General features: G+C 39.9%; 1 protein-coding gene across 1 annotated transcript in view; it reads left to right on the forward strand.

Annotated features, from left to right (window-relative positions):
* The window catches only part of LOC130421067 (polyunsaturated fatty acid 5-lipoxygenase-like), a 45,018-nt gene extending 27,695 nt beyond the window's left edge, over positions 1-17,323 (forward strand). Inside the window, exons 4-14 of the mRNA XM_056748734.1 lie at positions 689-808; positions 908-1,017; positions 1,134-1,306; positions 1,409-1,555; positions 1,675-1,878; positions 2,635-2,721; positions 10,055-10,224; positions 10,360-10,499; positions 10,646-10,746; positions 10,842-11,012; positions 16,436-17,323. Of these exons, the coding sequence (XP_056604712.1) occupies positions 689-808; positions 908-1,017; positions 1,134-1,306; positions 1,409-1,555; positions 1,675-1,878; positions 2,635-2,721; positions 10,055-10,224; positions 10,360-10,499; positions 10,646-10,746; positions 10,842-11,012; positions 16,436-16,615 (1,603 nt within the window). The 3' untranslated portion in view covers positions 16,616-17,323. The remainder of the gene's footprint in view (positions 1-688; positions 809-907; positions 1,018-1,133; positions 1,307-1,408; positions 1,556-1,674; positions 1,879-2,634; positions 2,722-10,054; positions 10,225-10,359; positions 10,500-10,645; positions 10,747-10,841; positions 11,013-16,435) is intronic.
* Positions 17,324-18,325: the final 1,002 nt, after the last annotated feature.

Raw genomic sequence — 18,325 nt, forward strand, 5'->3', positions numbered from 1 at the left:
GTGTGTGTTTCACTCACTTTTCTGATGAGTGTTACTGACACGCTCCAAGCAGAGACCTGTAGCCTATAGGCTATCTCATTTCTGTTCGCCTTCAGCGTTCTTAAGAGCATTTGCAGTACATACACTGACGAAAGTGCAGCCATGCACTGAATCTTTGGAAGCAAAACTATCGGTTCAAACACATATAAAAGTGACTCGAGCAAGTTATCCATTTTGCCGCCTTCTGCGTCGTCCCTACAAGTGACAGGGTAAATAGCTGCAGGTTGTTGACGCAAACGACCTGCGGTTCGGACCCAAAAAATAATATGAACGCAGTCCAGCAGGGGCAGGGGGAGGGGGGAGCATTGAACTAGGGTTCGGACAAGGCAATCGGACTAAATGTGAATGCGGCCTAAGTAGTAGGACTATCGTAGAAATGACTGAACATATTCCCCCTTTAATTAGTATAAATTTGGGCAAGCCTTTTGGCGAAAGGAGTCTTTTAAAGACAAATTTTGCCTTTGTATATGCCAACTCTTAGATATAATTTTCCCTAAAAGGGAAGGCGACCAACAAACATCTTATTTACTAATTTATAAATTAAAATGGCCTTTAGATAATAATGACCAAATAAATAAATAAAAATGTTTTACTTTGTGGTAATTTTTGGTGTAATTGTACAAGTAAAGGATGTCATTTTTTTTTCAAGATGGATAGAGAGCAACGAACACTTCTCTCAGGACCTACATACCAAACGGGAGGAACTGCCTTTAGACGTTCAGTTTGATGAAGATAAAACATCACACTTTGACCAGAGTTTACGAAATGTGTACGTTTGAGCAAATGTGTCATGTGCACAGCACTTGTTTTTATATAGTTTTTTTCCTTAATTTTACAGAGTTGTCTAAATTTATATATTCTATTTCAGGAAGTGGAATACAGTTAAAGAATGGGGTAAATATCTGTTTCAACCCTGGAATAAAATTGAACATTTTGAACAGATATTGGCAGATTGGAACAGCGAGACGACTCTTCTAGGTTTGAATAATTTCTTTATCAATAATTATTGTGGAAAACTGACAATTCGGGGGCATATTTTCCAAAAGCATAAAACCTCGGACAGTTGACTGAATTTTTTTTTGAAAACTGGACAGTGAATGTGAAGGAAGACTGGGATACGGATTACATGTTCGGCTATCAGTTTTTGAATGGCTGCAATCCTGTCATGATCAGGAAATGTGTGGAACTTCCAAAGACATTTCCAGTCACATATGAGATGGTGAAGGGATCTCTGCAGAGAGGTTTCACCTTAGAACAGGAATTAGAGGTCAGAAACTCGTAAATAACTAGAACAGCTGGTCAGACTTGCTGGATCTAATTACAATGTGAACAATTGTGTACGCTAAATAAACTATATCTGTGTTTACAGAAAGGAAACATCTACATAGCAGATTATGAAATCTTGGATGGATTGGAACCCAATAAGAAACACCAAAACAACCCGTACTTTTTGACTGCACCCATCTGCCTACTGTACAACAACAAAATGGACCAAATTGTGCCAATTGCCATTCAGGTACGTGTCCCATAAAGAATCAGTGTGAACTGAAAAAACGAATGACCTAAAAGTTAAAATGAGGGAATTTGCTAAGAAGTATGTGTTGTTTGACCAAAATGTATGCTTGTCTGAAACAGCTCAGTCAAAAACCGGGGAAAAGGAGCCCGATCTTTCTCCCAAATGATAATGAACACGATTGGAGGCTTGCCAAGATGTGGGTAAAGTCTTCAGACTTTAATGTACACCAGCTGGTCACACACCTTCTCAAGACCCATCTTATATCAGAGATGTTTGAACTAGCCATGTACAGACAGCTCTCTCCAGTCCACCCAGTATACAAGGTATGTGTCTTTCCATACACAGTCAAGTGCAAACTAAATAGTGCTGAAGATTGTGTCACTCATCTTATATGATGGTGATGTGGACAGGAATGCATGAACCATGGTGAAGAGATGTAGCGTCAGTTTCTTAGGGAACCATTGTTTAATTGCATAACCTGAGATGTTCCCTTTTGAATGGTAACTTGTGCTGCAGGGTTTCAGAACTTGTCCTGGAGGTCAGCCATGCACATTTTGTATTTCTTCCTTATTGGATGCACCCGATTCAAATCTTGCTGTCACTGCTAATTTATTCATTCGGGTGTGTTAGATGAGGGAGACATAAAGAATAGCTGTGTCTCAAGTCAAAGGCTAAGGTCTCCGTTTTTAAAGGACGCGGCCTCTGAAGTCTGCGAAGCTAACTGAAAAAAGACTGTCTAGCCCTACCGAGAATTTACCTTACCTACTGCGTCTGTTGCCTGGTGACAGTTTAAAGAGATTTCTTACCAGATCTGAGAGCCCATAGAGGAGAGAAGGGAATTACAAGATCACAGATATATTTTGGTGCCTCACTGGCTGTCACCGGTCAATGTCAAGTTCATTAAGTGTGTGATTAGACTCATACCGGTCAAACCAGATGGATTCCCCAATGTTTTCTCAAGGCCATGCAGCAAAAGTTCCCATTCAAAAGGGAACCACTTTTTTGTTTGAGGTTATGCTTTTCAAATACATTTTTATGATCTAATGCACACGGTTAAATAGATGTTTTGCTTCTTACAGTTGCTGATACCTCATGTCCGTTTCACAATTGCAATCAATACACAAGCTCGTGAAAAGCTCAACAGTGAAGACGGGGTCTTCAGCAAGGTACTTTAGCTTTTTTAATGTTATATGATATATTCACACATAAACAGTATATTGTTGGGATCCAAAGCAATTCTCTTCATATATGATTATATCTACAATGTCTTTGTCTGGAAAGCTATCATTTCTGTCCTTGATATACAGTAGATTTGTCATGGTTCTCGTGGCAAGACATGGCAGGAGAACCCAAGTGCAGGCAGGACTCAGACGTGAAGGGGTTAACAGGGGTTTATTAAACAGAACAAGACTATACAAAAGGCAAAAACGAAACCCACAATGGGGAAAACAAGACAGGATAAATAATAATCTTTAACAAGGACACTAGGACACTGACTTACACCTAAACTAAGAAAACAAACACCTGAGACAAACACTAAACTGACACTTACTATACACGAGGGAACAGGAACAAGGTAACAAGAACTTCATACAAACAATGAGCTAGGATAAACAGGTACGGGTACAGCTACAAGGCAAGGTAAGACATACAGCATACAGTGAACGCCCGCAGGACAATGAAACATGAGGACTCTTTATAGGGAACAAACACAGGATAATTAACAAGAAACAGGTGCTGGGGATGAAACACTCAGGGAAAGCTGATGCGGAGTGAGAGGGGCGGGGCCAAAGACGAGACATGAGAAAGAACTATGTCTTCACCACATAAAACCATCAGGCAATGCCAAGGCTCCACTCGAGACAGGAATAAAACATGACATGATAGTGGAACCATGACATAAGCCCCCCCTTCAAGGTAACTATCAAGGGGTAACTAACAAGACAAGACTAACTTGGACAAGGAAAAAAACCAAACAAGCAAGGCAAACATGACAAGGGGCAAACACGACAAGATAATCCATGGGTTTGGGTGGGATAACAAAAATAACTAACAAGGGAGGGGGGGTGGTGACAAACAAGGAAACATGGGCGGAAGTCCAGAAGGGGCAGGGAAGTCCTAGCCTTTGGGAACGCGCGGAGCCCCAGGGGGCTTGACAGGCGAAGTCCTGGCGGAAACTGTTCTTGTCCCCGGCAGGACTGCAGGGCTGGACCCCGGCTGGAATGACGGGCAGGACAAGGGCTGGATGGCCGGCTGGAATGCCGGGCTGGACATCAGCTGGAATGGCGGGCTGGACATCGGCTGGAACATCGGCTGGGCAGCGCTCTCCGGCGGCTGGGCATCGTTCTGTGCCGGTTGCTGGACCGGGCTTGGTGCCGGTTGCTGGACCGGGCTTGGTGCCGGTTGCTGGACCGGGCTTGGAGCCAGTTTCTGTCAGAGTCTGCGGCCGGGCTGGCCGCTCAGAACGTCACATCCCCACAAGCCCCAAAAAATATTTGGGGCCCGACACCACCGGACTCGGGACCTCCGGACTCGGGACCTCCGGACTCGGGACCTCCGGACTCGGGACCTCCGGACTCGGGACCTCCGGACACGGGACCTCCGGACTCGGGGCCCCTTGGTACCCGGCTGCCCTCCGTTGCCTCTTCTTTTTCAGCCGAGCCACCCGTCTGGTGGTCGGCTGAAGAAATGAGGTGAAGGACACAGCTGACTCAGGGTTGGAAGCCTCCGAGGAGGACCCCGAAGACATTCTCCTACCCCGCTTGCCACGGAGAGCAGTCGGTGGTGGAGAAGAGGCTACAGAGGATGGGGAGAGGCCCATGACCCCGATTTGTAGGGAATGACCCTCGGGGATGACAGCCAGCGGAAAAGAAGATCAGGACTCAACTGAGACCTTGGGCTTCGGCCGATTCATGGCGTACCTGATCAGTTCGGTGAACCCCAGCGGTCGTAGCGTCTGCATCTCCTCCCGCGTCAGAGGATGGTTGAGGCCGCCATTGAACAGGACCATCTGTTCCTGCTCATCATGGACCATCTCCCCTGCAGTCTCGAAGAAGCGATCTGCGAAGACAAGCATGTCGCTGTATCGCTCACGAACATTGCACAGGCGAGGGGCCTGACTTGCGCGTCTCGCTTCTAAGCCTGCTGGGTTCGACTTTGGCACGTTCATTCTGTCATGGTTCTGTCATGGTTCTTCTTAGAAGACATGGCAGGAGAATCCAATTGCAGGCAGAGTCAGGTGTTAGGGGTAAACACAGGTATTTATTAACACTAAACACTATGAAAAGACAAAAGGACAAAACAAAACCCACAATGGGGAAAACAAGACTTGATAAACTAATAAATAAAACAAGGACACTGACTCACTAGACTAGAAAACAAACACTGGAAACAAACACTAAGCTAAAAGGAACAAGGAACAAGGGAGACAAGAAAACAGGACTTTGTGTACAAGGTAATAGTATGAGCTACAACGAAACATCAGCAACTCATACAGGTACAGTGAACGTCCACAGGACAATGAAACATGAGAACTCTTTATAGGAAACACAGGATAATTAACAAGAAACAGGTACTGGGGATTAAGCGCTCAGGGAAAGCTGACGAGGAGTGAGAGGGGCGGGGCCAAAGACGAGACAGGACAAAAAACAATGTCTTTCCCACAAAAAACCATCAGGCAATGCCATGGCTCCACTCGAGACAGGAATAAAACACGACATGATAGAGGCACCATGACAAGATTTAAGGGTGCATTGCTGTATTTTTTGACCTCGCGGGGATAAATTCGATTTATTTTCATTTGTTCTGGAATTGGGGGGGTGGTAGTTTGGGGATGTGCGCGTATAGTCATCATACAGGCGGCCAACAGGACTCTTTCTACGCTCTCTACATAATGCACACACTTATTTTTATGTCTCCAGAGAGTCTGTGAAAAATAGACGTCAAACACAGCTGTTTTGGTACTCAAAAAAGCGCGTGGTGTCATTTATTATTAAGTGGGGAACTGAAAAGCATTTTTTTACGTGTGAGAAACGATGGCTAGAAACGATACAAATGGCTGATCTGGTCACTTTCTATATGTAGAAGTCTCTACTGAATCCATGCATTTAAAAAAACTAAAATCGCAACATGCAGCCTTTGCAAATACCTTTATTACATGCGAATTAATGACGACAAACGTTTGTATAGAAGACTCTTGAGGCCAGAGTATTCCTTCTTTTTTTTAGTTCAATTTTGTTAATGAATTATTGCTGATTACAATTATATAAAAAGTAGGCCTGATGGTATTAACAAATGGCAAACCATACCATTACAAAATGCAATTTTCAATAAAGAGTTTATGGTTCCGGTTGTGTCAAACTACTTTTTTATAACATGTACATTTACATTTAGTCATTTGGCGGACGCTTTTATCCAAAGTGCCTTACAGTGCACTTATTACAGGGACAATCCCCCTGGAGCAACATGGAGTAAAGTGTCTTGCTCAAGGACACACTGGTGGTGAATGCTGGGATCAAACCAGCAACCTTTTGATTTACCAGTTCAGTGGTTTAACCCACTAGACCACCAACTCCACTTATAAAATGCCGAAAGTTATTTGGGCGGTGAGTTAACTCACTTTCGGGCATGCGCGGAACAAGTCGTGTTCCCGGGACGGATCGGGTAGCGACAAGCACCACGGCAACAACCAATAGTGTGAGAAGCAGCTTGCTTTTCAGTGGGTGGCACATGGCATCTGAATAGCGTTAACGATGCCCATTTTTTTTTAATGGCAAGTGATTTTTAATTTGAAAAGGCCTTGAAAAGACAGTTCTTTTTTTTAAAGTTGTCATTTAAAAGCTAAACTTTTTTATTTGTTTGTTATTATTCTATTGCTGAAGGCTAAAAGTTGAATGTATAGGATGTATTACTTTATGTATTAAACTTCAGTAACAGTTTCATGTTGTCAACGCATTTGTGAAGTATTTACACCCATCCCGATCTTTCCACCCGCTGTGGGTGTCCATCTGCCTCCTGCCTCCCACTGACTGTCGTTTTTTTTGAAAGCTGAAATATGGTCACCCTAGTTAAACATTTTAACTGATAATTCCAAAAATGCCAGTCAGAATTGGGTATCTACAATAGTTTGTTTTTGTGTGGCTAAGTGATAAGTAATATGTATTTTTGACAAATAGTTGCCTGTTTTTAATCAAGTAACATTTAATTTGTAACATTGTAAAGACTAGTTTTAGGGGGGATTGCGGTTGGGCAAGGGTACGTGCAGTCTTCCTTCTTTTTACTCCTTGGATGAGCACAAATCTATATCAAAATAGCACTGAGATGCGTTTCCCCGGTGCATCTAGCAACGCAGAAAACGTGACAAGTAAGAACCCAGTTAGTTTGTTTAGGTGTGTCTTTCCCTGCAAGCATGAGAGAAACCCAGCCGTTCAGATTTCATTCAGGGTATGATGTCCAAAGAGGATTTTATTATAATGTCACCGCCCCTTATTCTACACAGTTACACCCACCACACTCCACCATTGTTGTTTTCACAAGCAACGGCGCAGTACGTGACGCCATGGCTAAAGTTTGTGGACTAAACCTAGTAGGAGACAGGAGTGTATTTATTTTATTTTTAGTGGAAATCCCTCAGAAACCATAAGTAAAAACCTGCTTGTTTGCGTAAATCACTTCAAGCCAGAGTGTTTTTTCAATCTGAGACAGTACAAGCAGGATTAGCTTCAAAGTTGTTCCTCAAGAGGGATCGAGTCCGACTGAACGAGACAAAACTGCTGATGTGAGTTATATTTATCAACAGTCTGAATTGACGTATATGTAACATATATATAGGAGGATAACGTTAGCATATGATAGCGAAGGGAGCTAAGTCAGTCACAAGCTTAATAGAACATTCAAAGCCAGTGTTAAACTTACTGTATATAAGCGCAGATGGACACTTGGAGTTTAACTGTATGAATGTTAATACATTATGTGCGTTAATATGTTTAGCTCCGGCAAACTGTTTGTTTTACTAATGAACGGGGCGAACCCTGCAGGTTAGTTTTGTTTTAAACATCTCTAATCATTCCTGCTTAGGCTTAAAAATCATTCACAGCTTACTAGTTATGCTTTCACGTTTTGTGTGTAACTTTATAACTGGCAGGTGCGCAATCCATGGATTTTTGGCAAACATACACGCACATCCTGAGCACTGTTTGTTGTGACGGAATTTCGTCATTTTAATTACTCTATTTCTCAATTTTCTAGCACTGTCTTTGTCTGTGAATGCTTAAATCTTATCTTTCGATTTAACACACACATGATGTACTATATTATAGAGGTACCAGTCTTATGGCTTTCATATACATACAGTGCCTCACAGTCGTTGCATACACACGACCTGATTCATCCTTGTTAACACTTCGCTAAAACGCTCCCACACGGTACTTTTCTTTATTACCTTTTGTTTTGTTTTTAATTCTCCCTTTTTACATTTCTCTCGGATCTGTTTTCCCTTCCATTTCTGCTTTAAGAAATAGACCGTCCTCTACCGCCGCCACGCGCGCATTTCTTTTAAATGACTGCAAATTATCGCATTTAAAACATATTCTTATTTTTTGAGAATTTTTTTTAATAAGAACGACATTTTCCGTCATTAAGAGAGCGATTTCTGAAGTGCTTGTTTTCTCATAGGCTTGAAGAGATACTCACATAAAAAAAGTGAATGAGTTGTCTTTTTTCACGTTTTCTGAGTTGGCAGATGCACAAGAGACCTGATTTTAGCATTTAAACATGGAAAAAGTCTGTTTTTCATCAAATCACCCCTTTAAATCTTATTGGATTCGATTCAATTTATTGTCATTACACATATAACAAGTACAGTGTAACGAAATGGATTTAAGAAGAAGAATAAAGCAAACATGAGGGAAGTGGAGAGAAAAACAGATACACATAATACACCATAGACAAGACTTGCAACAGGGTTAAATAATCCAGCTCCGGCAAGCAGCCATCCGGTCCTGCAGCCATTACGGCGCTTAACACAGACCCGCTTGCCAAGCTGGCGGGTCAAAGCAACGGAGGTTTGGAATCGGTCAGAGTCTGTGTTTGTGTGTGTGTCTGTATGAGTGATAAGGTCCAAAAGTCTGTGTGTGTGTGTATGATGGGGGAGGGAATGCAAGAGCGTCTCGCCACATTGCCCTTCAGGGTTGTTTCTCCAGTATCGGCCTCGGCCAAGGCCAATCCTGGTTCAGGGGGGCCGAAAAGATAAGATTGCAGTTGTTTCATTTTCCAAGTTTCAAGAGCAGTGCAGAGAGAGTCTCTCAATAGATGAGACGAAACATGACAGGAGACAAAGCAGGGAAGATATGGGCAAGGACGGGAGTGAGAAAATGCGACCGCCTCCGGTGAGAGCCAAACGAGAAGAGCTTGTATTGCATGTGAAGGAGTGAAAAATGATTGCATTACGGTGTCAGTGTACTGTCTGAAACTCACTGTCATCATCACCTTCTGAAAAAACAGATAAAACTACATAGACGTTGGGTATGTGTGAGAGAAAAGCGATCGCATCACAAGTCATTCACTCTCTCCTATGAGTCAACCCATTAGTGACTTTGTATCCTTCAAAGCACGATGGCTTTTAATTATAACTTGTTCTACGTACATCCAAAAGAGCATTTAACAGGCGGATATAACAAATCATAGTTATGCAATCTACTTAAAGGCGCTTTGATTAAGTTCTGGAAATACTTTGCTCATTGATGTATGTAAGAGAATTGCACTGTTCTACTGTGGTAACAGTTACCCCTCTTTTACACTCACACGTGTGTAGCACATTACAGCTCAGGCAAAAGTTTTGTTCCGTCCTCAATTCGGTGGCAATTTACACTAGAGGAGCATATCAAACACGAAGCGGCGAATTCATGAGACCACGTGATTTGCTCGTCCGACGTTGTTTTTCATGATTTTTTGGAATTATGTCATAAGAAAGTTGGCTAAATGGTTATGTTTGTCTGGTATATTGTTGTGTTCATTGCTATGAGTGATGTTTTGTTCCCTTTACATCCATTCCAAATCATAAGCATCTTACAGACATCTTCTAGATGTCTATATGAAGTCTGACAGCAGACATAACCGAGACGTATTGCAGATGAGCAAACTATGTATTGTAGATGTCTTGCAGATGTAAATGCCGGTGTCAAAATGACGTAAGCCAGATGTGTGTGTGCTATCAGGGCAGATAGTGCGGTGCACGGTACATACACTGCTGGTGTGAAATGCCATTAGGCACACTCTGATGAAGCTCCGCCTATGCGCTGCTCACGCGTTCAGTATGAAACGGGTGTTAGATGCTGGAATGGCGTTAAGAACGAAACAACGACTGTATCTGCAGACCCAATAACAGCCTGAATAAAACTTGACCTCAAAGATGGTCTCTTCAGTATGCTACACATGTGCTTATGACCTAGTTCATATCTGAAAATATTAAAACAAAATATTGACTGAATTTTCTGTATCCAGATTAGTAGCATAAGTGCTGATGGGATTGAGGAATTGATGAAAAGGGCCATGAAGACTTTTACCTACAAGTCCATGTGTTTCCCTGAGGCTATAAATGCTCGAGGGATGGAAAATACTCCCAAGTACTACTATAGAGATGATGGCATGAAGATCTGGGAGGCCATATACAGGTTGGTGGAAGGGTAACAACAGTTCAGATTCTGTACTACTAGTGAGAAAGTAAAAATTTGCCCAATAAACATGTTTGGCATCTGGAGTTTTTTTTCTTTCTATCTTGATGCGTCATCTTATGGATCTTCCTGTAGTTTTGTTGACCAGGTGATCAAGATCTACTATGACAGTGATGAGAAGGTTAAAGCCGATGTGGCGACTCAACATTTTGTTAAGAACGTTAACTATGGGATGGAGAACTTCCTCAGTGGCATGAAGGACCCCGAGGGTAAAAGTGAGTACAGGTTCAGCTTTAGCAGAATGTCAGTGTACATTTGTCTGTGCTAGCATGCCTTTTCTTCTATGTTCTATATGCATTTTGTGTGCATCAAATCAACTTAATTTGTACACAAGATAAAAGCTAATTGTCACTGTTTACAGAGTTTCCACTCTCTTTGAAAACTCGTGAGGAGCTTGTCAAGTACCTCACTGCAATAATATTCAATGCTTCAGCACAGCATGCCGCAGTCAACTTTGGACAGGTGAGATAACACACTTTAAGATCATTTGTAAGAGCATTAGAAAGTGCTGGGCATAATTCTGCATGATATCTAAAAGATAATCTTATGTGTTCCAGTTTGAGTGGTATGGCTGGATTCCCAACAGTCCTTCAACCATGAGGCAGCCGCCTCTCCAAGAGAAGGGCACAGTGGATCCGAAACCTATCATGAATACTTTGCCTGACCGTGGTTGTAGCTTTGAGGTTCTCAGGACAGTTTGGCTCCTCACTCAGTTCCAGGACAAAGAGGTTTGACATCTGATTTGTTTATCCATTTGAAATTGTATTGGACATGGCAGTAGCCTTTTCTAAATCAACATGAAAAAGAATGAACTTGTTACTAGATGAGGGTACACAGCATCAAGGTATGAGTTAAAAGCCCAAAGGTTGTTTTTAAAATGCAAGTTGGCTCAAATACATTTAAAATTCTACTTATTGCTGTAGATTGTTTGCTTGCTACACTCTACAAACAGATGTTACAGTTACGGTACCATAGTAGAAAAAATACTGTATCATTTTTCATTCTGATGAACTAAATAGAAGATATTTTGAAAAATTTAGGAAACAGTTCTGATGCACGTTTGACTACTATTGTCATTGTTCCTACTATGGCAGTCAATGATGCCCCAGAACTGTCAGTTGCTAACATTCTCTCAAATATCTTTCATTTATACAGGTTTGGAACAACATGAGGGCTAATAAAATAATAATATTTTTCACTTTAATTAATAGATGCAACCTGCTATCCATAACCGCAATATTATTAAAGAGACACTCCACCAAAAATACAATTCTGTCAGGAATTAAAAATCCAAGAAGCAATGTCAGCTGTCTCCATTGAGAGAGCCAGTGGCAAAAAAACTAAATCCACATCATTGACGTATGGTTTGTTAGGACAAGATAATATTTGACTGAGATATAACTATTTAAAAATATGTGAGTGTAAAACAATTTAAGTATTGAGAAAATTGCCTTTAAAGTTGTCCAAGTCCTTGACAACACATATGACTAGTGAATGGAAATACATGATCGGTCTCTATTGGGTTACCGCTGTAATGACATTGTGGAGAGTTGATGAACCTGAAAGCTTTACATGGACACCAAACTGGCAGCATTGACATATTGACATATTTATGGTAGGAAATTTACAAAATATCTTTATGGAACATGATCTTTACTTAATATCCTAATGGATTTTACAGCTCACATGCATATTTTATTACACTTTTGAATTAGCTGCATTTCAGGGCAGTAATCGCTTGAATGTGGGTTCAATATTACTCTCAATAAAATAACTAAACAGTATCACTCTCTTATATTAAACAGAAGTTTTATTGACAAAATTAATAATTACTGCATGCCAAACTGGAGATATGCTGTTAAACATACAGAACATTTTAAACAAAACAGATATGAATTAAACCGAATGTTTAATATAAGACAGATCGGAGGAACAGCATAGATTCTTGTTGCATTAGGGATAAGCTCGTGAGGATTTGTGTGACAACACGGGTGTTTCCCATAACACAATTTGACAATGACGTTCAGTATCTGTGGCACTTATTTAATCCTTAACATTACTTTAAATCTTTTCTTTTTCTTGACTAAAACAAATGCTTAAAATGTTTGTTCATTATTATTCTTAATAAAACACACAATAACCATAAAACAGAACCTGACAAACACGGAGCAAACACATAGGACGGGTATATCCGCAGTTTAACTCGAAGGAAAGACACCGTTTCTCAATTACTTAATAATGAACCACACAATAACAATTCTTTTTTTTTATGAAACACAACAATAAAATAGTACGGTAACAAACTTGACTACACTAAACAGAAGGTCTATTAAAAGAATAATATGTATATTGTAACTGAGGCTCATACTGAAGCCAGCAGATGCGCATCACAAACTGTTGTGTTCATTATTCAACTGAATTTTATTTATTAAAACTGCAAACGTTGGTGGGACGGTGGGCAAGTAACTTAATTTGTGTAACACTGGCATCACTTACTACTAAGTCATCCCTAAAATATATACACTCCTGTACAAAATCTTAAGACCGGGGGAAACATAACAAGTATTCTTATTTTACGCTGGTGGATCGTAACCAGGTTATAAGTCAGAGCTCCAGACAAAACAAAAATCAATATATAGTCAATAATCAATATGTTCCTGTAGAGGAAAAACATAGACTGCAATATTTTTTTTTAAAAGCCACATAACATGAACTAACATATTTAAATGACTTATTTTTAGTTATCCTTATGTATGTATATCTTCCCTCAAATGAGACACCAAGATTACGAACTGATTGAAGCAGCCTTAAAAGTGCCAAAGAATTCATTGAAACAATATGTTATATTGTTCTCTGATATTTACATAGAAGGAATGTGGGCAATGGTTTAACATGTCCATTTCCAACCCTAGGATTTGTGTCTAGAATGAAAAGGTCTGTTATTAGTTTATTTGGAAGGGTCATGAATATAGATTATAAATTCTGCTCTTACTGGCTGTTTTGCTGCGAGGCTCATGCCACTAGCTCACACAGCAAACAGATCACTACTGTCAGACGTGAAATGGAAAAAGTGGATAAGATCACTGCTTACTGCTTGCGGCAGGTGTTGTAATGGTAATTTAGTCGTAATTGCCCCTATCATTATCAAAATGTTGAGTGAAGCCTGCTTGATATGGTCCCATATATAAAACGGTCTAATTCACTTCCATTACGTGACTCTTGCTGCTCTGTGCTTCAAAGTGCATTGTAAACCAATATAAACAGGGCTAATGGGCATATAAACTCGCACAATACAGATCATACGCGCCTGACTTTATAATTGTGCAGCTCACGCAGTTTAAAAAAGACGTTCAGTTTGCTTAGACCTGCCTGACTTTATAACTGTATAAAGAAGACGTGTCCCTGTGCAGTTCTCGCCTAGACGTGCCTCACTTCATAACCTCACAGCTTGTTTAAAGAATACAACTTTGTCATCGTCCATCAAGAGTTTCACTGTAGAGTGTAGACATCGTCCGATGCCAAATTGGTAGAAATCGCCCAACCCTATTCACAATACCTGTAGAACTTCCGATGATAGGGCTGTGCACGTCTGGCTGGTCTGGAACATGGGTGGGTTTATGCAATGTTGGGGGCGTACATTCCGACTGTAACATCACAGTCTGTGTTATGTTTATATTGGTCTGTTTTTCATTGGTCTTTTGCATGCACACAGTTAACATATGAAGGGGGAAACAATGGTGTTTAAGGCCCACGATATTTCATTTCCATGTACAGACCTCTTATTATTCATCTATGCCTTTCATTCTATGGCACCTTTAACATGAACCCCGTCAATTTCAAAGGACAGGTCCATCCTTTTGACAGAGGTAGCAGAGCCAATCATCAATTTTTTTTAGTTGTGTTAAGTTGACAAAACATTTTTCACATGCTTTACAATAAGTTATGAACCGAATGTTAAAAAAATTACAAACACGGCATCAATGGAATCGTCACAGACCAGGAGAAATAATCACCGTCAGAAAGCGTTCAAGAGTTGAAAGCAATTATATTAAAAGCATCATATCTAATGAACGCTAGATGGCGCAGTCTCAAAACTTAGCGTGTACATCCAGTCATATAATTCAATGGTGCACACTAAATTTGGTGCTGACAAATCATGGGCTTCAAAAGTAATTATGGTTTGTGACAAGTTTTAAGTGACGCACAGACCAATCACTTTATCCTATACATTTTACATGGGTATTTGCAATCCCCTGGGATGGAACCCACAACCTTGTGTTGTTAATGAAATGCTCTTACCACTGAGCTACAGGAAAGCTGTATGAGCTGCAATTCAATGAATGAAACGCAATATTGTACAATACTACCACTAGGTGGCAAACTTAAGTGAGGGGAACAAGATGTGCCAGTGATGATACATACCAAGTTTCTTGTCAAAACACAAAAGTTATGCGAAGATAAAGCCACATGACCCTTTGGTGTGCACATCTTGATTTTTTTGAGGCCGTTTATGAGAACCATTTGATCAATCAAAAAAGCTTTATTAAATTTTATTTAGGGGTGTCTCTAGAAGCAAACAAGACAGCTCTTGTAAAAGGAGTTCAAAAGTGTATGTTTTTTTAATATCTAATTCAATATGGCAGACAGGAAGTATGGTGGAATATGACTACTTTGATATCACTGAACTCGGCTTGAGCCAACAAAAATACTTATGTGAATCTAATAATCAATTCCTCGTATGTTAAAAGCCTTTTAATAGATTTCAGAATATCTCTTAACCACTAGGGGGCACTGGCCTATAATTTTACAGGTCCGATCACAACATGACCTTGATGAACCCTACCAAGTTTCGTAGCGATTAGCCTTTGTTTTTCTTAAATACTACATTTTATGACACAATTCCAAATGGGCGATGCCCACAATGACAGCCCAGGGAAAAATATTTTGGATGTCAGATGATCACATTTTTAACTTTTAAAACACAGGTAAAAGAAATGGCTTATAACATTTGAACATTTGTTGGGGCTGTCACCAAATTTATTTGGGGCGAACAAGATCTGCCAATGATGATATGTACAAACTTTCGTGCCAATACACAATCAGAACCTATGTAACGTTTTGTTAGATTATAAGGCCACTAGGTGTCGCAGCCAAACCAAAATTGTTTGTGTATTGTCAGACTGCCTTTAAATCAACGTGCAAAATTTGGTTAAGATTTCTCAATTAGTTTAGAAGTTATATGCATACAATCAAAAAAAACAAAAGAATAACAGAAGTAAAACTTTCTTTGCATTTTCGGCCATTATCATGGGAATTTTGACATGAAATATGTAGTAAAACACTAAATGTTCCGCATTAACTATGCAACCGTAACTCCAATTGAGGCGAAACCAGCAAAGATAAACGTGATTGTTTTTTGGCGCTAAATCACTAAATCATTGGACTCAGCAAGGATTCTGAAATCTAAGGACATGACTCCCACGAAAATCCACAGATAAACTTATAGGCATGTAAATATATCTCCTCATTACAAGGTTGCGCTGGTCTGAAACTTTACAATCTTTCTCAGGGCATGGTACTGATGGCCCATAGCGAGTTTCGTAACGACACCCTAATGTGTTCGTAAAATACAGCATTTTGCTACATTATTCAATGTGGCCGACACCCAATATGGCCGACATGAGAAAACTGGATATCGTTCAACTCGGCATGACAACCCGCATCTAACAAGGCCAGTTTTTTTTATTTTGGGAAAAAACGTTTGTACAAATCGAGTAATTCAAAATAGTGGGAAATTTTTCATACGGAAAATGAAGCCATATATTGCATCAGGATACAGATAAAAAAAATGGTTTCTACGGCGCACTGTTCAGAAGTTATGGGCAAAAATGTGACGTGACATTTTGGACTGTTGGTGGCACTAAAGGGATTGAGATAGAAATACAATACGGGTCTCCGCCACTTTGGGCCCCTAATAATAATAATAATAATAAAAATTAAAAGTGAAAATGAAACAACAGTATGTTAAATAATTGTAATGCATCAACATCTCAACAGGTGTCCCATTGCAAAAGCACTTTCCAGAGCATAAATAAAGGATCTGTTTACCTTGTAAAATAATGACACATTTGATCTTTACATTTTTCCCCAGCGGTGTTTAGGCATGTATCCAGATGAGCACTTCACCGAGCAACCAGTGAAGGAAGCCATTTTGACTTTCCGCAACAAACTAGATGAGCTGACCGACATCATCAAGCGCCGGAACAAAGGATTAACAATGAGTTATTGTTATTTGTCCCCACACCAAATCCCCAACAGTGTTGCAATTTAAGAAAATGTTTCAAAACATAACCGTAGCGTTTACGACCTGAATGCTTGATATAGAGAAGAACAGTTCTACTTACAATATGTAATAGTTTGGCAAACCACAGAGCATTGTGCCATTTTTGGGAGTTTTTTATAAACTATGTTTGATTCATGCTTATTGAAACTTAAGTTAGGGATCTATCTTAGGGGTGATTGTTGGTACAGCTCATGCCAAGAAATCAGAACCTTTTATTTGGCATCGCTTTGAAAGATCACACAAACTCCATTTATTGTCTTTCTTTTTATTCTTGTCTTTATTCAATTACATTTGCATAATGAGATATCCATATTATGGTATTAATCAACAGATGTTTTGATTCATTTACATTGTCTTCATTACTCATGGTATATGGTTTGTTTGTTTTACATGATCTTTTACTGTTATTGAAAACTTGACCTTAGTTATATTGACATCTTATATCTGTATTGATTTAGATGATCTCATATACACATGTTTTCAGTGGTTGTGTGACAGTAGATTGTGGAGGGAAATGTAGTTTTAGCTTACAGTATATTCAGTATGAGCGAGGGTTTTTATTGTGTTACCTTTAGGTTTAGCTTGTAAGGATTTGCTTTTATGGGTGTGAACTATTTGCTAAGGAATTGTTTTTTATAATGTGTTTTAAACATTTCTGACTGCACTTTAAATGGTTGTTTCATTGGTTGTTTTATCCCCTGGGAGCTCTCATAATAAAAAATGTAACAAATAAAGAGATGTATCACAATATTTGTTGTTGTTGTTGTTGGTGTTGTTGTTGTTGTTGTTGTGTAAGGCCGGTGCCAATGTGTCCACAACAAAAGGGCACCACATCCTGAGACCCAGATAGCCTTTACATTTAGCCCGGATCCGTTTTTTTAGCCCCTTGCCTCTGTTACTAGCTCAGTGACGTTTTCTGATTGTGAACCAGATCCGTGCCAGATAGAGGTTTCAGCTTAAACATTCTAACTGCCATCAGTTCTGTATTTATATCGTTTCACGGATCTGGCCCAGATCATTTTTCCAATAAGTAACCGGAAGACATTAGTTGTGTCTGACACTGATTTGGTCCTGATCTGCAATATGAATCTGAGCTGATACTGTTTTCACATAGGCTACCTGATGTGGACCACATCCGAAATACTTTTCTCAAACTGTGTGAAGAACTCCGTGGAATAAACATTTTCAAAACAACATGTTTACCTGTCAGCATATATTTTTTATATCAATCTAGATCATGTGATAAATCCATTGTCATTAAGCTGAGCATCACTATTAGCGTTTTAAAATACAGCAACAGCATTTGTGATGCATGTGCGTTTTAGGTCCATTTTACGACAGCGCCAAAAGTGAACTTTGGGTCTCACTTGACTGTCATCTTGCAGATACGGCCCACATTCTAAATATGGACTTCAGCCAGAAGAGCCAAAAAAAATCAGCAAACCGAGATGTCAACGCAGATTTCTCTCATTCTGAACACTCGGAAATTCAAACTGACCAGCTATACCACAAGTAAGTTTTTATGTTTTTATTCTATGTGTTTATTATGTACATCTATCTGAATTTGTGTATTCTAATTTACTGCGTACTTGAATGTGCAAGTGAAATGCTGTTTGCTTTGTAGATAGCAGGCTGTTATTTGTGCACCACAGATCTGTGTTAGCCGTTTGATGTAAAAGCAGCATCTGCTACATATAC

Source organism: Triplophysa dalaica, chromosome 5 (genome assembly GCF_015846415.1).
Source record: "Triplophysa dalaica isolate WHDGS20190420 chromosome 5, ASM1584641v1, whole genome shotgun sequence".
NCBI lineage: Eukaryota > Metazoa > Chordata > Actinopteri > Cypriniformes > Nemacheilidae > Triplophysa > Triplophysa dalaica.